Consider the following 26,312-nt stretch of genomic DNA (forward strand, 5'->3'; position numbering starts at 1 on the left):
TATGGCCTTTTACTATGTCTCACTGCTCACCTTCAAACAACTTTCCTCCCTATCCCTTTTCCTTTCCTGATTCTCAGTAGCCAGCTCTGGGCAACTTTGACTATCTTTGCTCAGAAACATAACAGTGTAGATAATCCCAAATCGAATGTGTTCTGTAGCATAATCTAAGTGAGTAGTAGATATTAGATGGATAATATAGCCTGCCCCAGAAACTCCTAACACTTCAAAGAAAACAGAGCTGTCTTGTGATGAAACCCCTTTAAAAGACTTTGAAAATAAAAAGGAAAATCTTCTACTGTTCTCATCTTCACCAGAAGGACAACACACCAGCCTAGTAAACTGACTCTCTTTCGCTAAGCTTGCTATATTTTAATTCTCTCCTTCCCAAGAAGGAATTGATTGAGTCAAAGATGAATTAACTTACCAGGGACTTGTAAGAAACACCTACCAGAAGTGTTCCCAAATTTATAATATTAAGAAATTGTTTCCGACATCAGTTGAGGTTTGAGGTATTTAAAATATATTTATTCATATGTACATTCACTTTACATTATTACATTTTAACATCTATCAAAAACTAAAGAGTTTTTAAGAATTTTTCAAAGTCCTGTACTGAGGCCTTGGCCATCTCTTCACAAAATATTTCATCAGGCACAGATACCAATTTGTCCAAAGAGATGTAGTTAGGTTTTCCTGGATCATACTGTGCTCTTCCTAAATAGGCAAGAAACAAATGTCTTTCTTTGACTTTAAACAACCTTGAATTAAATACCTAGAAAAGAAAAAGAAAGTTTTTAAAAAACACCGTGCACTGAAAGATGAACTATAAAAATGTTTATCTGACTAAGAATTTTAATAAGCTAACAAATATAAAGAATTGAGGGGGCGGAGTCAAGATGGCGCACTGGGAGGATGTGGAATTCGCATCTCCTCCCAACGAGGTCACCTAGCAGGCACCGGTGGGGGACCACGGACACCTAAGGGGACGGGAGGAAAACCCAGCGACCGGGTAGGACGTGGGGCGTGGGGGGAGTGAAGGGGGAGGAGAAGTGGAGGCAGGACGGGACTGGTACCCCTGAGGGGCACCTGGGGGAGGGGAAGGGATCCCACGACGGAAGGGGGAAATTGGGGAACCACTGGGAGGGCAGAGGATCAAAACGGAGAATGGCCAGGTTTCCCCTGCCCACTTGGGCCCCCAGAAACCTGCTGAGATCCCGGGCCTGATCCTCTGCCCACCAAGGAGGTCCAGCCGCGCGGGTCCTGAGGGAGTGGGAGGGAGGGAAGGGGGAGCAAAAGTAAAGGCTGGACCTCTGGGACCGGCAATCCCTGAGGGGTGGCTGGGGGAGGGGAGGAGTTCCTATACCCAGCGGGACCCACCCACGGTTAGGGGTCCAGCGGCGACGGGGGAGACCCTGGGGTAGATGATGGGGGAGGTGCGTGAAGGAACGTAAGGGAAGAGGCCAGTGCCTTCCTTGTCCACTTAGGCACCGGGAAGCCTTGTTGGGCTCCCAGGACTAATCCTCTGCCCTCAGAGCCTCCCTCTTAGAGCGCAAAGTCCAAGCCCCGCCCCTACACCCCACACAGGGCCCCACCTCTACACTGGGAGACCCCCTCCAATGAGTTGGGCCTAAACCGAACCCACACACCCTCACCCAGGGCCCTTCCTCCTAACTCCAGAAGCCCACACTCCACAGCCCTCCTTCCCACGTGCTGCCTCCCCCTTCTGCACAGGTCCTAAGCAGAGGCCCTGTCCCACACTCAAATGTCACACCCCCACCCGCCTGGGTCCTGCCCCCCAAACCCCACCCATGCCTAAGTTCCACCCCCCACCTAAACTCCACCCCCATAACCAAGGTTTTCTTTTTTTTTTTTTTTCCTTTTTTCTTTTATTTTTTCCTCTTTTAGACTGAGGTTCTATTTTAACTTGCTGATTCATTGTTGTTGATTCTTTTATATTTTTATTTTCCTAATAAATCTTTTATTTTTCTAATTTCATTTTATTCTTTATGGTTTGTTAGTGATCTCTCCTTTTGGCTTGCTGCCCTCCCCCACACCTTTTTTTTCTTTTTCCTGCTGTGGTTTTATTTTACCTTGTTGCAGTAGTTTCAATTATAGTTTTATTTTTCCTAATATATTTTTTATCTTTCTAATTTTATTTTGTTTTTTTGCGGTACGCGGGCCTCTCACAGCTGTGCCCTCTCCCGTTGCGGCACACAGGCTCCGGATGCGCAGGCTCAGTGGCCATGGCTCACGGGCCCAGCCGCTCCGCGGCATGTGGGATCTTCCCGGACTGGGGCACAAACCCGTGTCCCATGCATCGGCAGGTGGACTCTCAACCACTGCGCCACCAGGGAAGCCCTTTATTTTGTTTTTTATTCTTTGATATTGTACTGCTCCTTTTTTTCTTTCATTCTTCCTTCTTTTTTTCTGCACCACGAAGCTTGCGGGATCTTGGTTTCCAGGTCGGAGCTCCTGTGGTGGGAGCTCCAAGTCCAAACCACTGGACTACCAGAGAACCTCAGACCCCAGAGAATATCCATCAGAGTGAGGCGTCCCAGAGGTCCTCATCTCAGTACCAAGACCCAGCTCTATCCAACTGCCTGCAAACGACAGTGCTGGATGTCTCAGGCCAAACAACCAGTAAGAAAGGAATACAGCACCACCCATCAAAAAAATAAAAGAACAAAAAAATATGTTACAGACGAAGGAGCAAGGTAAAAACCTACAAGACCAAATAGATGAAGAAGAAATAGGCAACCTACCTAAAGAAGAATTCAGAGTAATGATAGTAAAGATGATCCCAAACCTTGGAAACAGAAAGGAGAAAACACAAGAAACATTTAACAAGGATCTAGAAGAACTAAAGATCAAACAAACAGTGATGAACAACACAATTACTGAAATTAAAAATACTCTAGAAGGAGTCAATAACAGAATAACTGAGGCAGAAGAACGGATAAATGAGCAGAAAGATAAAATGGTGGAAATAACTGCCAGGGAGCAGAATAAAGAAAAAAGAATGAAAAGAATTGAGGACAGTCTCAGAGACCTCTGGGACAACATTAAATGCACCAACATTGGAATTATACAGGTCCCAGAAGAAGAAGAGAAAAAGAAACGGTCTGAGAAAATATTTGAACACATTATAGTCAAAAACTTCTCTAACGTGGGAAAGGAAATAGTCAAGTCCAGGAAGCCCAGAGAGTACCATACCAGATAAACCCAAAGAGAAACATGCTGAGACACATAATAATCAAACTATCAAAAATTAAATAAAAGAAAAAGTATTAAAAGCAGCAAGGGAAAAACAACAAATTTCATACAAGGGAATCACCATAAAGTTAACAGCTGATTTTTCAGCAGAAACTCTGCAGGCCAGAAGGGAGTGAGAGGACATATTTAAAGTGATGAAAGGGAAAAACCTACAACCAAGATTACTCTAACCAGCAAGGATCTCATGCGTATTTGACAGAGAAATTAAACCCTTTACAGATAATCAAAAGTTAAGAGAATTCAGCACCACCAAACCAATTTTACAACAAATGCTAAAGGAACTTCTCTAGGCAGGAAACACAAGAGGAGGAAAAGACCTACAAAAACAAACCCAAGACAATTAAGAAAATGGTAATAGGAACATACATACTGATAACTACCTTAAATGTAAATGGATTAAATGCTCCAACCAAAAGACACAGACTGGCTAAATGGATACAAAAACAAAACCCATACATCTGCTGTCTAGAAGAGACCCACGTCAGACCTAGGGACACATACAGACTGAAAGTGGGGGGATGGAAAAAGATATTCCATGCAAATGGAAATCAAAAGAAAGCTGGAGGAGCAATTCTCATATCACACAAAATAGACTTTAAAATAAACACTATTACAAGAGACAAAGAAGGACACTACATAACGATCAAGGGATCAATCCAAGAAGAAGATATAACAATTGTAAATATTTATGCACCCAACACAGGAGCACCTCAGTACATAAGGCAAATGCTAACAGCCATAAAAGGGGAAATTGACAGTAACACAAAAATAGTAGGGGACTTTTAACACGCCACTTTCACCAATGGACAGATCATCCAAAATGAAAATAAATAAGGAAACACAAGTTTTAATGACACATTAAACAAGATGGACTTAATTGATATTTATAGGACATTCCATCCAAAAATGACAGAATACACTTTCTTCTCAAGTGCTCATGGAATATTCTCCAGGATAGATCATATCTTGGGTCACAAATCAAGCCTTGGTAAATTTAAGAAAATTGAAATTGTATCAAGTATCTTTTCCTACCACAACGCTATGAGACTAGCTATCGATTACAGGAAAAAAAATCTGTAAAAAATACAAACACATGGAGGCTAAACAATACACTACTAAATAACCAAGAGATCACTGAAGAAATCAAAGAGGAAATCAAAATATACCTAGATATAAATGACAATGAAAACACGATGACCCAAAACCTATGGGATGTAGCAAAAGCAGTTCTAAGAGGGAAGTTTATGGCAATACAATCCTCCCTCAAGAAACAAGAAAAATCTCAAATAAACAACCTAACCTTACACCTAAAGCAAATAGAGAAAGAAGAGCAAAAAAAACCCCAAAGTTAGCAGAAGGAGAGAAATCATAAAGATCAGATCAGAAATAAATGCAAAAGAAATGAAGGAAACGATAGCAAAGATCAATAAAACTAAAAGCTGGTTCTTTGAGAAGATAAACGAAATTGATAAACCCTTAGCCAGACTCAACCATAAAAAACGGGAGAAGACTAAAGTCAATAGAATTAGAAATGAAAAAGGAGAAGTAGCAACTGACACTGCAGAAATACAAAAGATCATGAGGGATTACTACAAACAACAGTATGCCAATAACATGGACAACCTGGAAGAAATGGACAAATTCTTAGAAAACCACAACCTTCCAAGACTGAACCAGGAAGAAATAGAAAATATATACAGACCAATCACAAGCACTGAAATTAAGACTGTGATTAAAAATCTTCCAACAAACAAAAGGCCAGGACCAGATGGCTTCACAGGTGAATTCAATCAAACATTTAAAGAAGAGCTAACGCCTAGCCTTCTCAAACTCTTCCAAAATATAGCAAAGGGAGGAACACTCCCAAACTCATTCTACGAGGCCACCATCACCCTGATACCAAAACCAGACAAAGATGTCACAAAAAAAGAAAACTATAGGCCAATATCTCTGATGAATATAGATGCAAAAATCCTCAACAAAATACTAGCAAACAGAATCCAACAGCACATTAAAAGGATCGTACACCATGATCAAGTGGGGTTTATCCCAGGAATGCAAGGATTCTTCGATATACGCAAATCAATCAATGCGATACACCATATTAACAAATTGAAGGAGAAAAACCATATGACCATCTCAATAGATGCAGAAAAAGCTTTTGACAAAATTCAACACCCATTTAGGATAAAAACCCTCCAGAAAGTAGGCATAGAGGGAACTTACCTCAATATAATAGAGGCCATATATGAGAAACCCACAGCCAACATCATTCTCAATGGTGAAAACTGAAAACATTTCCTCTAAGATCAGGAACAAGACAAGGTTGTCCACTCTCATCACTATTATTCAACATAGTTTTGGAAGTTTTAGCCACAGCAATCAGAGAAGAAAAACAAATAAATGTAATCCAAATTGGAAAAGAAGAAGTAAAGCTGTCACTGTTTGCAGATGATGTGACACTATACATAGAGAATCCTAAAGATGCTATGAGAAAACTGTTAGAGCTAATCAATGAATTTGGTAGAGCAGCAGTATACAAAATTAATGCACAGAAATCTCTTGCACTCCTATACACTAATGATAAAAAATCTGAAAGAGAAATTAAGGAAACACTCCCATTTACCATTGCAACAAAAAGAATAAAATACCTAGGAAGAAACCTACCTAAGGAGACAAAAGACCTGTTTGCAGAAAACTGTAAGACACTGATGAAAGAAATTAAAAACGATACAAACGGATGGAGAGAATCAACATCTTGTTCTTGGACTGGAAGAATCAACATTGTGAAGATGACTATACTACCCAAAGCAATCTACAGATTCATTGCAATCCCTATCAAACTACCAATGGCATTTTTCACAGAACTGGAACAAAAAATTGCACAATTTGTATGGAAACAGAAAAGACCCCAAATAGCCAAAACAATCTTGACAAAGAAAAACGGAGCTGGAGGAATCAGGCTCCCTGACTTCAGACTATACTACAAAGCTACAGCAATCAAGATAGTATGGTACTGGCACAAAAAAACAGAAATATAGATCAACAGAAAAGAGGATAGAAAGCTCAGAGATAAACCCAAACACATATGGTCATTTTATCTTTAATAAAGGCGGCAATGGGGCTTCCCTGGTGGCGCAGTGGTTGAGAGTCCGCCTGCCGATGCAGGGGACACAGGTTCGTGCCCCGGCCCGGGAAGATCCCACATGCCGCAGAGCGGCTGGGCCCGTGAGCCATGGCCGCTGAGCCTGCACGTCCGGAGCCTGTGCTCCACAACGGGAGAGTCTACAACAGTGAGAGGCCCACGTACTGCAAAGTAAATAAATAAATAAATAAATAAAATAAAGGCGGCAAGATTATGCAGTGGAGAAAAGATAGCCTCTTCAATAAGTGGTGCTGGGAAAACTGGACAGCTACATGTAAAAGAATGAAATTAGAACACTCCCTAAAAGTATACACAAAAATAAACTCAAAACGGATTAAAGACCTAAATGTAAGGCCGGACACTATCAAACTCTTAGAGGAAAATATAGGCAGAACATTCTATGACATAAATCACAGCAAGATCCATTTTGATCCACCTCCTAGAGAAATGGAAATAAAAACAAAAATAAACAAATGGGACCTAGTGAAACTTAAAAGCTTTTGCACAGCAAAGGAAACCATAAACAAGATGAAAAGGCAACACTCAGAATGGGAGAAAATATTTGCAAATGAAGCAACTGACAAAGCATTAATCTCTCAAGTATATAAGCAAATCATGCAGCTGAATATCAAAAAACAAACAACCCAATCCACATATGGGCAGAAGACCTAAATAGACATTTCTCCAAAGAAGATATACAGATTGCCAACAAACACATGAAAAGATACTCAACATCACTAATCATTAGAAAAATGCAAATCAAAACTACAATGAGGTATCACCTCACACCGTTCAGAATGGCCATCATCAAAAAATCCACAAACAATAAATGCTGGAGGGTGTGGAGAAAAGGGAACCCTCTTGCACTGTTGGTGGGAATGTAAACTGATACAGCCACTATGGAGAACATTATGGAGGTTCCTTAAAAAACTAAAAATAAAACTACCATATGACCCAGCAATCCACTACTGGGCATATACCCTGAGAAAACCGTAATTCAAAGAGTCATGTACCACAGCGTTCACTGCAGCACTATTTACAATAGCCAGGACATGGAAGCAACCTAAGTGTCCATCGACAGATGAATGGATAAAGAGGATGTGGCACATATATACAATGGAATATTACTCACCCATAAAAAGAAACGAAATTGAGTTATTTGTAGTGAGGTGGATGGACCTAGAGTCTGTCCTACAGAGTGAAGTAAGTCAGAAAGAGAAAGACAAATACTGTATGCTAACACATATATATGGAATCGAAGAAAAAAAAATGTCATGAAGAACCTAGGGGCAAGATGGGAATAAAGACACAGACCTACTAGAGAATGGACTTGAGGATATGGGGAGGGGGAAGGGTCAGCTGTGACAAAGTGACAGAGTGGCATGGACATATATACACTACCAAACGTAAAACAGATAGCTAGTGGGAAGCAGCCGCATAGCACAGGGAGATCAGCTTGGTGCTTTGTGACCACCTAGAGGGGTGGGATAGGGAGGGTGGGAGGGAGGGAGACGCGAGAGGGAAGAGATATGGGAACATATGTATATGTATAACTGATTCACTTTGTTATAAAGCAGAAACTAACACACCATTGTAAAGCAGTTATACTCCAATAAAGATGTTAAAAAGAAAAAAATAAACCAAAAATTATTATAAATGCTAGAGGGTTTAAATCCTTTGCCTTCTGCTAAGAAATTATGATTTAAAAGGGACTCAAAACTAACAAGCAGAACAATTGTAAAATAATAAAGGGCTACCTTGTAGGCAAAGACCAGACTAATCCAGGGAGACGAGAGGAGCTGTTAAAAAAGCAAATCCTCAGGCTCCAGCCCGAAGCTACCAAATCAGACACTTTGAGAGTGGGACCCACAAGTCCTCCAAGGGATTCTGATGCCTGCCAAGTTGGAGAACCAAGGTCAGAGATCAAAGTTTATGGCATCAAAAACTGTGTAAGATTTCATAATCCGTGAATCTTCCCTATTTTCCTTTGTTTCTTTCTTCCTTTCTTTCTTTCTTAATTCCCGTTGCTCCCTCTGACTAGTATCAAAATGAAATGAAGCTGGACTTCATGCGTTCAAAGGAACCTGCCTTGGGATTAAACTCTTGAGGAATAGAGTGAATACAGTAACTTTAAAAGGGAGTCAGAAGCAGGCTAAGTCCCTAAAGCCAGCTGCAAGGAAGAAGGGAGAATTGCGAGATCTGGCCAGACTTGAAATAGAGCCCTAAGCTGAAGAGACATCTGTGAGGCTCCCTGGCAAGGCCCAATGAACCCACATTCAGTATTAGGTCTCAGGTCCGTCTCTTCACTGTATTATCAAGATACACTGGGGACACTCCACATGGCACATAACCTCCAGGAGTCTTTCTTTATATTCGAGTGGAGACAAAATAAATAACAGATCACTTGGAAAGGACATTATGAAAAACAATTGTTGAAAACTAAAGTAATTTGAGAACAGTGACCAAAAAAATATAGTATGCTAACTCAACGTGGGATTGGCTTGCTTTTGGAACAAAACATCTTTTACTCCCTCTGCAGAAACAAATTATGTGCTGCTCTGCCTTCACTTTGGTAACTAAATTCCCATTACCGCATTATTACTGGTCAAAAGATGTAAGAAGCTTTTAGATGTATTTCTTTAGAAGTATGACGCTTCCAGTGACTCTCGGCTTACAAAATTATCATACAACATACGGACAAGGCCACAAATGATTCTGAAGCTCCCAAACTATATTTCCTAAATATAGTAACACTTTGAAGCACTTATACAGCTATGACCAGATATTTCTTTCCCAGTGGTTCAAAGTGACTTTAGTATCACAGATTTTATGTGATCTTTCAAGTCCAAAAGTCATGGCTCAGATTGAGTTTCTCTCTCTTTTTTTGTTGTTGTTGACCACCAGGGGCCACTTTGCAATGTCAGAAAAGTTTCATCCTATCAATGATCCGTTAAGTTCTCAAGGATTAAAACAAACAAAAAACACCAAAAAAACCCTAACTTAAGAATTACTGATCGCCTCCTGTCCTAACATAGACTCCAGCTCTGCCTTCACAGAAACCCACAGGGAAAGAGGAGAAACAAGGTTTCAGGGGATCCTGAATATAACCTCTTTCCTGAACTAGTGGTTTCCTCATGTTCATTACCCTCACTGCTTTTGTTATCCTTTGCCTACCATGGTCACTGCTTTGAAACGACTAACCATAGTTTTAAAGTTATAATTGTTTCCCAATTTTTAATTAATCATAAAATTATGTACCAACCAGAACTGTTACCTGCATGAGAAAACTGTTTCACAGCACTAAGTTTTTAAAGCTCCAGCCAAAACTTTTAAGTCTACATCCATTCCCTCACTGTCAGTTAATGTATTTTTCCATTAATGAGGTTTTTTGTTGCTGTTTTCATTCTTTGCTTTTTGGCTGTGCCACACAGCTGGTGGGATCTTAGTTCCCGGACCAGGGATCGAACCCAGGCCCCCAGCAGTGAAAGCACTGAGTCCTAACCACTGGATTGCCAGGGAATTCCCAATGAGGTTTTTTTTTTTGTTTTTTTTTAAAAGCAATCCTACCCAGACCCCTAAGAATCTGAGAATCCTCCCAATATGGAAGCCACAGGTCTATAACCAGGCTTCCCAGAAGCTAGGATGTGGGGAGCCTAAAATCTGTGTTTTTAAACAACTGATTTTGATGCATCTAGTCAAGTTTATAGTTTTCTCTACTTGGAAAGTTTCTGTCCACTGTTAAACCCAGTTCATTCAACTGACAACTCAAATGTCACTTCTTAGAGTGGCAGTATATCTTTGGTAAGAGCATGGGTTTTCAAAATGACTGCCACAGTTCTAATCCTGGCTCTGGCCCCTGGACAAGTTACTGAATCTTTTTATGCTTAATTTCTTCATTTGGAAAATAGGGACAATAACAGTACCTACCTCATATGGTTGTTGTGAAGATTAAATGAATCAGTATAAGTAAAGCAGTAAAGACAGAGCTGGCACACAGTAAATGAACAATCAATAACTTATTATTTCTACGATTTTTCTACCTCTCATAAATTAAATCAATAGCTGTATACAATATCTGTTAAGACTCTAACATTATGTAAAGCAATTACATTTAAAAAACTTGTCTTCCACACTAGATTATGAGTTCCACAAGAATACAGACCATGACTCATTGATTTTTCTATCCTCAAGTCATGTTCTCTTATCATGCCCTACTGTCACTGAATTATCTATCAACCCAGTGGAAAACTAATTGTCATTGCTTTTTAGTTGAAGATTACTTACTTTACAATGTTTCTATAAGCCAGATTTTCACCACTGCAGGCTTCTAACACTTTTTATAATGAATACACATGCATTTGATGAAATAGAAAAATGCTCTATTAAGGGCCCATTCAGAGTGCAGTATGATAGGTAAATAAACACTACTATTTGTGAGGGAACTGCACCAAATGCAGTCTAGCTCTGACAGTTATATTAAAGTCATAGTTCTTTGCCCACCTTTACATCAAGAACACATTTGGCAAGTGGAGTAGAGGAATCACTTTAATGAAATTCAATCTTTCATTTATCCAATGAATACTCACTGAGTGTCTATTCACATGCCAAATAGGAAAGAAGGATGACTTTTATGAGATTCAATCAATCATGTGTTCAACAAATTTCTATCCAGTGCCTACTAATTGGCCCATTATAGTTCCAGGCTCTGGGAATTCAGCAGTGTATAAATCAGACACGATCTGCTTTCAAAAAGTTAACATTCTTGTGAACAAGCAGATAATGTCATTCACCAAGTAAAGAACAGGAAAAAGTCTAATTAGCTTAGAAAATATAATTATGGCTTTTGCATGATAGCTAACTGGAAGTGTTTTATGCTTTGGTAGGAGATCATTATAACATGGCTTGTTAACTAATGGATTTAGATAGACTGAATGGAAAAGTACATTTAGAATTGAAAGGACCTTTAAGGGAAGTGATCTATTTCAAATTTAAAGGGAGAAAAGCACAAGAGAGTATGTTAGATTCCAACAGGCAGAACGAGGACTAGGTTACAAACTACAGGGAAATAGATTCATCACTCATTTCTCCTCTGGAGATGTACATGAATGCCCTAGAAGATGTAAACTTTTCACAAGTGATCCATCTACTGCATTTGCTAGATGTGGTCTTGCTAAAAAGATGCGCAAAAAGAAATGTGACCTTAATACCACTCTCAGAACTCTACTGCATTTGGTCTGATTCCTTCCCAAACAGCAAGGGGTTTTCACACGCGGACTGTGCACATGGAGAGCAGCTCCGGATGAACGGCGATGACGGCTCTTACAGAACAGCGAGCTATGCGCTCCTCACCTGTGGGAACTTGACAATGATGTGGTGCGGAATGCACATCACGTTGTGCACGTAGTCGAAAGTCTCGGTAACTTTCCTTTTACTTGCGGTTAACATCTTCGGGATTTTGGTGATCATATGTTGAATTTCATTATGTTTAAAACCTAGTTCAAGCCGGTAAACCTAAGAGAAAGATAGAAATAGTTATTTTGGTAATATGCCAGGGGACACATTGATTCTTTCAAAATTTAAAATAAGGACATTAAAATCTGGAGATGGGGCTTCCCTGGTGGCGCAGTGGTTGAGAGTCCGCCTGCCGATGCACGGGACACGGGTTCGTGCCCCGGTCCAGGAAGATCCCACATGCCGCGGAGCGGCTGGGCCCGTGAGCCATGGCCGCTGAGCCTGCGCGTCTGGAGCCTGTGCTCCGCAGCGGGAGAGGCCACCACAGTGAGAGGCCCGCGTACCGCAAAAAAGAAAAAAAAAAAAAAAAATCTGGAGATGGCTATTCCAATGATCTTACGAGTTCATAGTTTCCTGCTTCTGGGGTAACCTGAATTTTAAACCCCTCTCCTGAGGATGAGCTAATCACAGCCTGATGACCACCATGAAGATCACCAAAAGGAGCTAGCGTAATTACGAAATAAGAGTTAACGGTGCTCACAGGAGGCCTGCGCAGGTTACCTGTATGGGCCCCACACCACACAGACCAACAGCAAGATTCTCAAAGTGCTTTCTGAGCCTCTGCTCCCAAGCGTACTCCTATGCATGTCCTCTGGAAGAACTACATGTCAAAATTCTAAACAGAGATGATTAAAAAAAACACTCCAATGTAGGTTAGGTCCTCTGTGTGCATTCATAGTATCCCATCCTCCCTGACCAATCCGTTGCTCTCATCGCTCTGCGGGAGATTCCCCCCACTGGACCGTAAGCTCCACAATGGCAGCGACTATCTCCCCAGCACAGCGCATGGGCAGGCGCTCAATAAAAATTTCTTCAACGGCCGAGTATGAAACACTTTAGGCACCTCAGAAAATAGGCTTAATATAATAATTTCAAATACTCCGACAGCTTTGTATACTAACAAGTCAGCTGCCCCTGGTTCTATCCTATTCCCTTGGAGGGAGCACAGTAAGGAGTGTCTGGCATGTTCTCTGATAGATCTAGAGCTGGTAATTGGCACACGTTCTAGGAGAGCAATATGCTGGCTACTGCTCTCTTCAAAGAAGCCTTCTGGCTCCAGCCTCCACAGCTCGTCTCCCGCCTAGGTGACGAAGACACAGACCCTCACCCTGGGCAAAGGAAGCAGCTTCCAGGTCCCATCCAGATACCTAACCTGCTCCGCTAGGATTACGGGTATCAATGTCTGCAAGGAGACTAACTCATGTAACACCTGGTTGACATGTGAAAAAATTATAAACTAAGGTAAACTGCTTGCTAGATATTTATTATATCATTTCCTCTATCTTTTTAGAAATAACTTCTTTTACAATCTAGTTTTCTTTAAGATGATGGGAGCAAATCTATCCTCTTCAGAGGACTTAACCACTTAAAGAAGCTGATTTCTCAAAAACTAACAGTCATCCTACCTTCATGTTTTCCTTCACAGGCTCCAGACTTCCAGTTAGTAGCCTTGGGAGACGAATTACCAGATCTCTAGTCTACAGTTATAAAACAATCTATTATTAATATGTATGCATATTCAACTAGGTTGGAGAAAACAAGGCATTACTAGGAGTACAAAACTAAAATTTAAAATATGACCCAGTAGAGAAATGCTAAGGAACCCAAAAATACATAAACTTAATATTGTTTGAGGAAAAAAACCAGTGCTCAGAATAAAACTTAAGAAACTAACTTGATGGAATTATTACAAAATGATATAGCTATATGATTAACCTAGCAAGGTAATTCATTCTTGTACAGAAAATATCAGGCATTTATAGAATTCATACAGGCCAAGTATCTGTTAGAAACATGAGATTTAACAGTTACTAAATGTAGCTGACATGGAAACACACAAATTCTCTCCTTCTCTTTACCTTCTTCACACTAAGTTCCAGTTCTTTCTGAAAAAATCCCAATCTGTTATCCAGTCTTTCCACTGAAAAACTCAGCAAAAATGGTGCATTTCTGACCATCTGTGCAATATCCACTTTACTGAAATTTTTTGACAGTAGATAAGCCACCCTAGAGAAACAAACAAAATACATGCACATATGATAAATATTTACTAGTGTCATATTCCCACACCAAAAAAAAGTTTAAGTAAAAACATTCTATAATGGCCCCAAATATGGTTAAAACAAAGCAAGCATCCATCCAACTCTAGAATGGTTTCCATTTATAACTGGAAACAGAAAATATTTCTGAAATCCGCTAACAGACAGATTCCCTTTTCAGTTAATCTGACTTACTTTATTAGTTGGTAGAAAAAAATGAAATAGCTTCTATTTAAGTTTTTTGTTTTTTTTTGTTTTTTTTTGATAAGAATAGAAAACACACAAATTAAGAAAAGATGGGATTCAGAACTCTTTTTACAAAGAAAGACCATCAAGCATGGCTAAGACTGAAAAGAGGAAATGTTTTTTTTGGCTACGCTGTGCAGCTTGCACGACCTTAGTTCCCCGAGCAGGGATCAAACCCAGGCCCCCAGCAGTGGAACTGTGGAGTCCTAACCACTGGACTGCCAGGGAATTCCTGGAATTTTTAATTTTAGTACATTTACTGAGAATGTATTTTCTTTTTTTTTTTCCTCTCTTTTTTTTTTTTTTTTTTTTTGGTATGCGGGCCTCTCACTGTTGTGGCCTCTCCCGTTGCAGAGCACAGGCTCCGGACGCGCAGGCCCAGCGGCCATGGCTCACGGGCCCAGCCGCTCCGCGGCATGTGGGATCCTCCCGGACCGGGGCACGAACCCGTGTCCCCTGCATTGGCAGGCGGACTCTCAACCACTACGCCACCAGGGAAGCCCCGAGAATGTATTTTCATAAATAATTTTTACTGCGGTCCTTCAATATGTATTTTGTTAACAACTGAGAAGTTTCCTGCTAAATTTCTGGGAAACAAAGTAAGGTAGCAAAATACAGGAAGTTTGACTATAAAATAACATTATTGATTTTTTTAAATCTATAAACATAGTAAAAGGCAGTTTAATTAAATGCCTGAAATATCCCTGGACATTATCTTGTTTAATTCTCATCAGAAAAACAAAAACAAAACAAAACAACCCCCTGTGGGCCAGGTAAATTTCCCACATTGCATTTGAAAAAACACACTCAGAGGAGTTAAATAACTTGTCTTAGACCACCAGCTAATTAATGACAGAGCTGAAACTTGAACTCAGGTATGCCTACTTCTAATGACTACGATACTTTTATACCATATATTGGAACTTATTATATTTTATACTCAGTGACTATTACCCCTTTAAACCAGTCCCTTAGAGGCAATGAGAGAAAAAAAACTGATAAATTTAACTACATACAAAATTTAAATGCAAGGCAAAAAAGAAATCATCAACCAAGTCAGACAAGTGACAGTCTGGGAAAATATTTACAACATGTCACAGAGAAGGAACTAATTTTGTTAATATATAAAAAAATGCTTACCAAAAAAAGAAAAAGGCCCAATTAAGAATAGCAAAGGACACTTCTAATTTATAGAAAAGGAAATGTAAACAGAAGTTCGACATAGGAAAAGATCCTCAAAAAAAGAAAAGATCCTCCAAACATCTGATGCTCCAAACATCATTTCCAAAACAGTGAGGTAATGTTTTCATCTATGAAATGAACTGAAATCATCAAGTTTGATGACACTGTATTAGTGTGGAAAACAGGGAAACTGGCACTTCTGTACACTGTTGGTGGGAGTGTAAGCTGGAAAACCTGTATGAAGGACAATTTGTCAATATCTATTAAAATTATAAATGCATATATCCTTTGACCTAGAACTTCTACGTCTAGAAATGTATCCTACAGATATACACCAATATGTGACATGATGTATATATAAGAGGAGTCACTGCAGCTTCTTTGTGATAGTAAAGCCAGAAACAACCACCATGTTTACCAAAAGGGGACTAGACACATCCACAGTATAAACTATAAAAGGGTTAAAATAGGCAGAGCCAATAAAAACTATCTCCAACATAGAGTTAAGGTAAGAATGTGAGGTGCAGAATGGTATGCATAAATGCTACATACTGTATGTACATGTGTTCTTGTGTATGTGCATACATAGATACACATACATGCTTGTATATGATAGAACATTCTTAGCTAGTTGAACAAAAAACTTGATAATAGTAGCTGCCTCCATAGATGGGTCTTGCAAGGCTGATAAGGGATAGGAATATGTAGGTTGGGAAGGAGAATTACCATTTTTTTCCTTTGTTTTGGACACAGGAAAGATCAATATCTGATAAAAATATTATTGAAACTGTTATCTACTGTGATAACTTTTCCAATAAAAAAATAAGATATAAGGCCCAGCCGAAAGAAAATTTCTAATAACTTAAATGCAGATTATTCATTTGAAAATTCTTAAAAAGAATCAACCAACTTTTTAATACATTTCAAATTCTCTTCATTGAAAAGAAAACAAGTATATGCGATCAGTGCTATTATAGAAATTCTAGAAAATAAGACTGCTGTACATACCAGAGCCAGAAGGTAAGTTCAAAAAAGATTATCATACCTTTGCCTCTTCCAGGAGAAGCTTACTTTTCACTGTATACCCTTTTGAGTACATGTGGTAAATTACCTATTAAAAACTTCCAAGTAACTTTTAAAAATGCTCCAGTTTACTTTGGCAGTCAGCCAGGTTTAGGAAACATTAGACTATACTATTACATGAGAGTATTCTTTAATTGTTAGGAGCATGTGTGATCTTGAGCAAATTAACTTAAGCTGCTTTTAAGCTTATGTTTCCTTCATAGATTTAAAAGTAGGGAGACAGTACAGTGTAGTAGCCAGGACTCTGGAGTTAGACTAAGTGGATTTGAATCCCATTGCCACTTACACTAGCTGGGTAATCTTGGGCAAATTATTTAACCTCTCTGTGCCTCTCCTGTAAAATGGAGATATTAATAATAATGGTGCAGTAGGCAGCCTCTGAAACAGTTCCCAATGATCTCCACCTCCTGGTATGTACTCTTTCTTGAACTAAATCTTGAGCAAAAGGGCAAGTTGGTTTTGAAATGGGGAGAGAATGAGCGTTCCAGACAGTCAGGAGGAGCAGAGCTAGACATGTCAGACTGAGCCTCCTAGAATCATTCTTTCCCTCCCCTGTATTGTAATAGCCTGTCTACATTACACCAGACTGTAAGTCACATGAAGGGGGAGAGTGTGTCTATCTAAGTGCCTTGCATATATAATAAGGGTTCAAACTATTCAATATAAGAAATGTAGGGTTTTTTTGTTCTGTTTTTTTCCTAGTTCAGAGACTAGACTCTGATAGTTCAAGGAACTGCAAAGCTCTCTGAAACCGGTGTGAGAATAGTCTAGGGGGAGAAGATTAGAGGCAGATTAGTTAGGAGACAGTTGCGGTATTCTTCACGTGAAATGATGGGGACCTGAGGTAAAGTATTCAAAGTGAAGATTCAGAGAAATGCATTGACTGATTTGAGAGCAATAAAAATAGAACCAACAGGCCTTGGCAGTTTATTAGATGTGGATGATAAAAGAAGAGAAGCCAAAGTTAACACCAGTATTTCCGATCTGGGCAGCGGGGTGAACAGTGTTCTCATTCAGGCAATCTGGGAAGACCTAATTTACGTGAGAGGTGGGGGTGATGATAAATCCAAGATGTGAACTTATGAGACACAGACTCTGTCTCACTCTCTGGTGTGCCCAATGCCCAGCAGGATTCGTACCTCACAGATCGATACTATCTCTTTGAATGTTGAATGAAGTACAAAGACGTTTATAAGAGTGCTATTTAAAGAAGAAAAAAAGGAAAAACCAAAATAGACAGAAATGATTAAGCAAATTATACAATATTTGCCAAAACAAGGTCAAATGTCTACCATCAAAAATTGTCCAGAAAGAACAACAGAAAAGATCAGCCTTTCATAATTTTAAGTGTACTATCAGATAATTTAGCCATTGTTAATGGATTTTTAAAAAAACTTATCCCAGTTTCCAAAGGATTGACTTAGCATTAAGTTGAAATCATAAAAATAATGATGGGTAGTTGAACAAAAGAAATGATTTAGATACTTAATTTTGATCAAAGAAGGTCCATAACAAAAAAAATGACATTCACATTCATTAATTACCTCAGTAGATTCTTGTGCTGCTGAGACTTAAAAAAATAACTTACACATATATTTCTTCATAGCCACTTCTAGGATTATGTGAAAATCATTCTAAAAGCCCTACCTGGTCTTAAGATTTTCAAGGTCTTCAGAGAAAATAGCATAGTTTTTCGTCAGGAATGTTCCCAGTTGGTTATCCTCTATGCCCAAATCTTTAAGAAACAGGAGTATTTGCTTAATGTCTTTTTCAAAATCCAGTCGCAGAAGGAGGTTGGCTGCATCTGGATGTTTTTCTATCTTGGATAAATCCACTCCTGTAATAAATTACGAACACCATTTGAAGATAACTGCTTGGCTGAGTCATTAAACTTTATGTACAGAAACACAAGAAATTACTGATGGAGATCAACAACCCATCCCAAGGAGACCTGAGACAGGCCAATAGAAACTTCTAAATATTTTTAAACTAATTTGGTTGCAGAAATAAAAATAAATTTTTTAAAAATGTAGTACTTATTTCAAAGCCATGTATAAAGGAAAACAGTGCATTTGGGGCTAAATTTCCACCCAAAACAAATTCACTACGTCATATTGACCTAGGATCATCATTTTTTTTTTTTTTTTTTTTTTTTGCGGTATGCGGGCCTCTCACTGCTGTGGCCTCTCCCGCCGCGGAGCACAGGCTCCGGACGCGCAGGCTCAGCGGCCATGGCTCACGGGCCCAGCCGCTCCACGGCATGTGGGATCTTCCTGGACCGGGGCACGAACCCATGTCCCCTGCATTGGCAGGCGGACTCTCAACCACTGCGCCACCAGGGAAGCCCTAGGATCATCATTTTCACCGATGGTTTCTTGAATATTGTTTGCAGGATGCTTATGAGCCCCTAATGATCTCCACAGTAACTGCTTAACTGGTAATTTCTGCAGGGTAACAAACCCTATGAATTGTTACTTTCTTTGAAGTTTATCATTTCTTTAATTATAAGCATTATTTTAAAAATTTGTTTCTGATCCCCTCCACAGAAGGAATAAAAGTTACCCTGTGTCTTACTCATTGTATTCTCCAGGGCTTTATTAGCATAAAGACAAGTAGCTTGAAGGAGCTCAAGACATGTCTGCAGGAAGCAGATGAACGTACACAGCCCTCAAGTACAAAATGAAGCAGAAAGTATACCACCTTCAACCTTCACATATCCTTAGAATCTTAGGTAATCTAAGTAAATGAGACAAGGGACAGGAGAGATTAAGAAGGGGGAGAAAGCAAGTTGTTATTTTACTTTGGTTATGGATATAATTCGATGTTCACGTTAATTAGGCAGGGATTCAAAGTAACCCTTGATTCAAAACTCTCATTAACACTAAGCATTTTATTCTCTCGCTTTTTTCCTTTTACCTGATTTTTAAAAATTAAACACGAATAGGAAAGGCCTATTCCTTATCTTTAAAATAAACATTTGAAAATAATGTAAAACTTTAGTTTAGACTTAAATTTTATATTGCTAAAAATATTGCTTCAGGTTAAAATGTAACTCTCAAACCGATTTCTAGATGAAACTTTACAGTCTTAAATATAAAAACAATGAAATAAAAGCACTGTTTTTTTTTTTTGCGGTACGCGGGCCTCTCACTGTTGTGGCCTCTCCCGTTGCGGAGCACAGGCTACGGACGCACAGGCTCAGCGGCCATGGCTCACGGGCCTAGCTGCTCCACGGCATGTGGGATCTTCCCGGACCAGGGCACGAACCCGTGTCCCCTGCATCGGCAGACGGACTCTCAACCACTGCACCACCAGGGAAGCCCTAAAAGCACTGTTTTTTAATGGTGTCTACAACCAGAAAAATAAATTATAATTCCATGTATTATTAGATCCAAATATAATTCCAAACCCAAATTTCTTGATATTAAAACAGGTATTGATATAAGATGATCATGAACAGAAAAACAGATTACACACACACACATACACACAGAATGAAGACACAGAATGAAGACCAAAAACGGATCCGGGAGGAACTACAAATCTCGTATACAATAAGGACATTTCAAATCAATGAGGGAAAAGATGGACTATTCATTAAAATATAATGGGACCTCTAGCTATATATTTGAAAAATAATAATTCCTTCTATGTCTGATACAAAAATTAATTTCAGATAGATTAAGAATCTACATATGTACTACCACTCTAAAGCTACTAGAAGAAGACACAGAATTTTAAAAATAATATTAAGTATGACTACACAAGCCATTGTATGGCTTTCTGTAATACATGTATTTGCATAGAAAAAGGTGGGGTAATGTATGTATTTGGGTAGAAAATTTGTACTCAACAAATTGGTGACAGTGGTTACCTTTGGAAAGTGGAACTAGAAATGTAGAGATGGGAAGAGTTCTTTCTCCTGTAACAGTCTGCACTTTTAACAACTAGATGTAATTCTTTTATAATTTAAAAATAATACTAATAGAAAAATAAATTAAATTATTCAATGGATGGATAAATAAGATAGAAACTAGTTCCAAAACTCTGTGATAAATGTGGCAAGGGATGCTTTGAAAATAACATAAAGGGTTCGGACTCCAAACTTAACTCAATATTACAGATGACATGCGCTGAAGTGCCTCACTCAGCATGAGCCGTCACACCCTGACTGTGCTGAAATCGAATTCCTGAAAAGCTGCTTCTTAACAGCAACAAGAGAGCAGAATCTCACCAGGAGAGCACACTGCTGTCAGCACAAATACTTGGGCTTACTCACGATTTCATTAACTTGAAAAAATAGTCACTGAATGCCTCTCATGGGACCAGGCACTTATGCGGATATAAAAAATGAATAATACATGATTCTAACTTCTAGGTGACCACAGCCTAAGTTGGCTTTACCCCATCAGTTCAGTAACTATAATTACCACTGTATTCAGTTATGGTCACACATACTTAGTGCATCAATCAGGGACTGGCAGGCAACAGCAGTTGTCCTAGAAAGTTCAAATGAAAAACACTTTAATGAAGGGACTCTGTACAGTGGTGTGAGCAGAGTCAAGGGAACAAACAAGGGCATCCCTAGCGCTAAAGGGACAGGGAGGAAAGAGTGTTATGAGAACCCAGAGGGAGCCGGAAGCTATAAAGAAAGGGCTGCTCAGTAGGAGCTGTTGCCATGGAACAAGGCAGTTCCATGACCCAAGGCTGGGAGCGAAAAGGGAAAACAACTCCCACCTGCCCTCCCTCTTCTCCTACAAGTGCCCCCCACTGCTGAAGCTGCCCAGAAGCCAGCTGGCAAAGGAGGCCGAGTGCAGAGGTTAGCCTCCTGGGATAAAGAACAAGCAGAGAAAGGGAGAAAACAGATCTGAGAAGCAGAGAAGAACCAGGACACTTGAGTCCTCAAAAATACTGTTTAACAATGCAATCATGGTTCCTCTAGGGTACTGTTATTTAAGTTACTGCCAAGACGTGCTGTTGAAGTATCAGCATACAGATGAAGGAGTGGCTGAAACATATTTCAAAGCTCTAGGTATACTGTGAATTATTTAAATGTAGGGACATGGGTCTTACGTTTATCTGGCATTACCCGTAGCACCTCTCACAAGGGCTGGGAAAGCCCTGAGCTTTCATGCCTGCAGCAGATGTCATCTTTCTCTCTCCTTCGAACCCACAGAACACTTTATGTGTATCTCTGTGTGGAATTTATCACTTCACCTTGCATTTTTGGATTTGTTATTCTTTTTTTTTTTTTTTTTTGTGGTACGCGGGCCTCTCACTGCCATGGCCTCTCCCGTTGCGGAGCACAGGCTCCGGACGCGCAGGCTCAGCGGCTATGGCTCACGGGCCCAGCCGCTCCGCGGCATGTGGGATCTTCCCAGACCAGGGCACGAACCCGTGTCCCCTGCATCGGCAGGCGGACTCTCAACCACTGCGCCACCAGGGAAGCCCCTGTTATTCTTATGTATGTGTATCTAGATGCTCCTGAAGACCTGAAGCTTCTTGAGAACAAAGGCCATTCCCTATACATTTGAGTAACTTGCACAAGGACAGATCAGTAAACAATTATAATAGTGTTATTATTGCCAGGACTGAGGTAGGCAGGGGGTGATGCAAAGAGCCCAGAGGAGGGTCACTCTATCTGGAGGGTCAGAGAAGACATTTGGGAAGTTACTCGAACCTGAGTTAAGTTCTCCAGTTGTCAGACCTGGCCAACAAAAAGGAGGGAAGTGGCAAGCAAGTGAAGCTGAAAGGCTAAGCAAGGGCCAGACCAGGAAGAGCTTAGAAGGATTTCACGTAGGTCACTGACATAGGCAGATTCGCATTTTAGAAAAAGCACTAATGTTAGAGAGATTACCAGGGCAGTACTGCTGAAAGGAAGACTATCAAGCCAGGAAGCTCCTAACTTTTCACTGAAAACTAAGGCAGTGATTAAGCAATGAGAGAAGCAGTGGATCTGAGATAATTCCTTGCCCATCCTGTTCCTCTCAATCCCCCAAAGGAGGTTTCTCATCTGGGAAAATCAAATAAGAGAAGTGCCAGGTCCAGAAATAATGGGAAAAGCAGAAAGTAGCAATAAGGTGCTAGATTGAAAATATTGATAAGAGGACGAACCTAAGTTTGCAGGCAGATCTCCTGGCTGCCTTCAACCATCCAGACCTAGGAGCATCCTACCAGTCGACAAGCTAAGATAGTTATGGAGCAGGCCTAGAGAGAAACCGTCCACATCAGGAGGATAGCGGGCTCCAGAAGGAAGGTCAGGGTAGTAGGGAAATGGAAGTAATATATCATCCGATAGGGGTGACTGTAGGAAAAACTGTCCTGAGAGGCCATTGGAAGTTGTAGGAAAATTTAAAGAAAACTAATCAAATGAAAAACAAAGCAATTGTTAACTCCAAGAAAATGAAAGGTTGAAAAGGAAGGAAAACGATCATAGCACACTTCCTAGACAGCAGTCGAGCAATATTTAGAATTATAATGAAATCAGTGACTAATGATTAACCTCAACATTGTTAATACAGCCTATTGGGAGAATTGAAGAGAATGAAAGGGAAAAGTATGTGTACATGTAAGAGATTAACTGATGTCTAAAACTGATGAACCAAGCAACAGTACCATAAGCAATTACACGCACATTTAGAGGTTAAACACAAACAGAAAGAGCTAGGAAAGTAGACACTCTAGGGAACGGGCTGCGAAGTCAGGAAGGATGAAGCTGGGAGTGCGGTTTTTCACTAGAAGCCTTTTCCCACTATTTGACTTCTATGCATGTGTATGTACTTTGATAAAGATTAAAAATGCTAATTTTAAAAGTAAGGCAATAGGGCTTCCCTGGTGGCGCAGTAGTTGAGAGTCCGCCTGCCGATGCAGGGAACACGGGTTCATGCCCCGGTCCGGGAAGATCCCGCATGCCATGCCGCGGAGTGGCTGGGCCCGTGAGCCATGGCCGCTGAGACTGCGCGTCCGGAGCCTGTGCTCCGCAACGGGAGAGGGCACAACAGTGAGAGGCCCGTGTACCGCAAAAAAAAAAAAAGTAAGGCAATAAAATAAGTGTTGGTTACTCAGACTTACCTAGAAGCACTAACTTCTTCAGAGTCTCAGAATGATCCACATAGTCTCGAAGTGTGAATGAAGATGGGGGCAGTGCAGGGTCCGCAATAATCTGAACAGCCTCCTCCTCGGAAATTGGCTGCAATGGAGACAATGGAGGCAAATCGTCCAGTCCTTTGCAGCCAGGATATGGAAAAGGAGAAGTGAGTTAGCTCTCCAATCTGTACACTTGAAGCTCTTTCTACAAAGACAGCCTCTTGCCTAGTTTGCTTCTTTTTGAATCTTGGCATCATTTCTGAATTAAACATCTCAAAATTCCATATATTTTCTACCTTCTAAGAGGTAAGGTTAAGATTCTAATTTAGAGGTATCAACTACTATTCCTCGAAGATAAGAAATCTGTTGGTGAAATCCTGTACAAAATTCCTTTCCTTCACTTGTAATCAACAGGTATGAATGCTAAAGACCAACCGACCTTCAAGTACATTTTGAGAAAGAGATCGAGTTTACCACAGCTTGTTAAGTTGGCCAAAAGTACAACATACCAGCCTGAATTGTATGGGTTCAAGTCATCGCATCCTGAAGTGTCTTCACTTTGATCCAACCCCTTCTCCTCCAAGTTATTCTCAAATATGTCTGTAAGAGGACTTCTATGATTCTGTTTCTATCACCTACAATCCTTTGCCAAGGACGTGACCTCTCTAGTACAGCCTTGAGTCTGAGGTTTGGTTTGTCTTAAGTCAAACGCTTAAGTATAGAAGATGCTGGTAACTGTAACCTACCTTAGGCTAAGGAATCAGGGCCGTGACTTTTTATTCTATTTTTGGTCTCTAATCACTACCCTTTCTCATTTCTCATAGCCAGCCTCCCCTCCCTGCCCTTACCCCCAGCTTGCTTGCTTTCGTCTTCTACTTAACCTAATATTATCTCATTTACGGTGAAATATTCCTTGCATAGAAATGTGCCTAGAACGAGAAGCACAGGAGGGAGAAGACTGACTAAAAAAAACGACATGAGGGCGCTTTTTGGGGTGTGCTATTTGTTGTTCTTTTTGTTCTATATGTTGTTTGTGATGGCTGTTACACAACTAAAAGCATTATGTCAAAATTCGTAAGACCGTATACCCAAAAAGGAGGACTGTTACTTGGGTAAAATTATACCCTAACTAGGTATATAGAATAGGGTAAATTAAATCCTAATAAACCTAATTACCACCAGAAAAAAATTTATTTAAAGAATCTAAATAACGAACTTAGAAAGTGTTATTCATAGCTATAAAACATTCTTATACATATTAATCTCTCAACTTTTTCCTTAGTCAGTAAAATAGAGGCATAATAGAAGCAAATGCATAGAAGCGGCATTGTTCTTTTTCTCTCCTGGCACAAAGTATGACTTGAAATGGGCCAACAAAATGTAAACAGGTAGTCGTTCAATCTACCGAAGTGGGGCAAAGGGGAATTTTCTGAAACTTGAAAATTACCTTCTAGAGACAGTTCAGAATCAAAGCTGGGTATCTTTTGTGACGGCTCATTCACAGAAGGAAGCAGAGTGTTTTGGGCGCACTTAATCTCTTGACTACTTGAGTTGGTAGACTGGGAACTATTCCACACAGAGGAAGTCCGATAAGTCTTAAACCCCGACCGGAGAAAGCAATCGTCAGAGGACAGCTGAGGCTGAGCAAAAAAGCCAGGCAACAATGTTTTTCCTGCTCTGGGAAAACATTTTCTGAGTTGCATAGCAGTAAGGAAGCTACTCAACTTAATTGAGTTGAGCCATCTGGGTATCTGTTGGGCTAGCAGGGCCATTTTTCTTAAAGTCCTACAAAAGAAATACATAACTATCAAAAAAGAGAAACGTACTTTACTTAAATGTTTAAAACAGTATTCAAACAACAAAAAGATAAACTGGAAATTATTTTTTTCTAATTAAAAGGAGTTTAATAAATTTAGATCCCTAAAGCAGTCAGATGTTTTTAAGCTCAGGAAAAGCCCAAAACAAGGCAGTTTCAGTTACAAACCAAAAGACAGAAACTTCTGAACTGGAAAAATAAAGATACACTTTGCAATTTAAAAACAAAAAGCAAAATCAGTGGCGTAAGAAAAACAATTAAAACAAAAATCTGTAAATGTTCAAATTACAGCTGAACCTGTTAATATTTAAAGAAAACAGGTGATGCAATTAAGTGCTCTTGAAGTTTGGTTTGAAGGACGTTTAAGAAGATTGCTGATCAAAATAACACTGAGGGCTTCCCTGGTGGCGCGGTGGTTGAGAGTCCTCCTGCTCATGCAGGGGACAGGGACACGGGTTCTTGCACCGGTCTGGGAAGATCCCACGTGCCGCGGAGTGGCTGGGCCCGTGAGCCATGGCCACTGAGCCTGCGCATCCGGAGCCTGTGCTCCGCAACGGGAGAGGCCCCAACACTGAGAGGCCCAAGTACCGCAAAAAAAAAAAATAACACTGAATTATTCAGATGCATTTTATGTATGTACATTAATCACAAAATAAAAACAGGAAGAATTCTACTTAGTCTTAAATGAATCATAAAATATTATCATTGCTATCTAGAAGGTTGTTTCTTGCTTCATTCTCAGGGTTGAGCACTATTATTACACAGGTAAAGCTGCTCCTCAAAAGACAATTGAACAAAACCAGTTTTGCCAAATTCTGTTTGTAGGAAAAAGAAAAAGGCTTTTAAAAAAAGGGGTCAAAACTAATAAGCAAAATGAACAGACAGAAATAATAAGCAACCAGCAATGAATATACGTGTATTTTGACCGAAA

The 26,312-nt window shown here is 39.9% G+C and overlaps 1 protein-coding gene across 1 annotated transcript; it reads right to left on the reverse strand.

Annotated features, from left to right (window-relative positions):
• Positions 1 to 512: 512 nt before the first annotated feature.
• On the reverse strand, positions 513 to 25,566 carry MTERF3 (mitochondrial transcription termination factor 3). Its single transcript, XM_065895572.1, has 7 exons — positions 25,013 to 25,566; positions 23,551 to 23,703; positions 18,127 to 18,316; positions 13,789 to 13,936; positions 13,336 to 13,407; positions 11,768 to 11,929; positions 513 to 772 (listed from the first exon to the last, which is right to left on the reverse strand). Exons 1-7 carry the CDS (start codon positions 25,365 to 25,367, stop codon positions 578 to 580), a joined length of 1,275 nt encoding a protein of 424 aa, XP_065751644.1. The 5' UTR covers positions 25,368 to 25,566; the 3' UTR covers positions 513 to 577.
• Between the last annotated feature and the right edge of the window lie 746 nt (positions 25,567 to 26,312).

Source organism: Phocoena phocoena, chromosome 17 (genome assembly GCF_963924675.1).
Source record: "Phocoena phocoena chromosome 17, mPhoPho1.1, whole genome shotgun sequence".
NCBI classification, from domain to species: domain Eukaryota; kingdom Metazoa; phylum Chordata; class Mammalia; order Artiodactyla; family Phocoenidae; genus Phocoena; species Phocoena phocoena.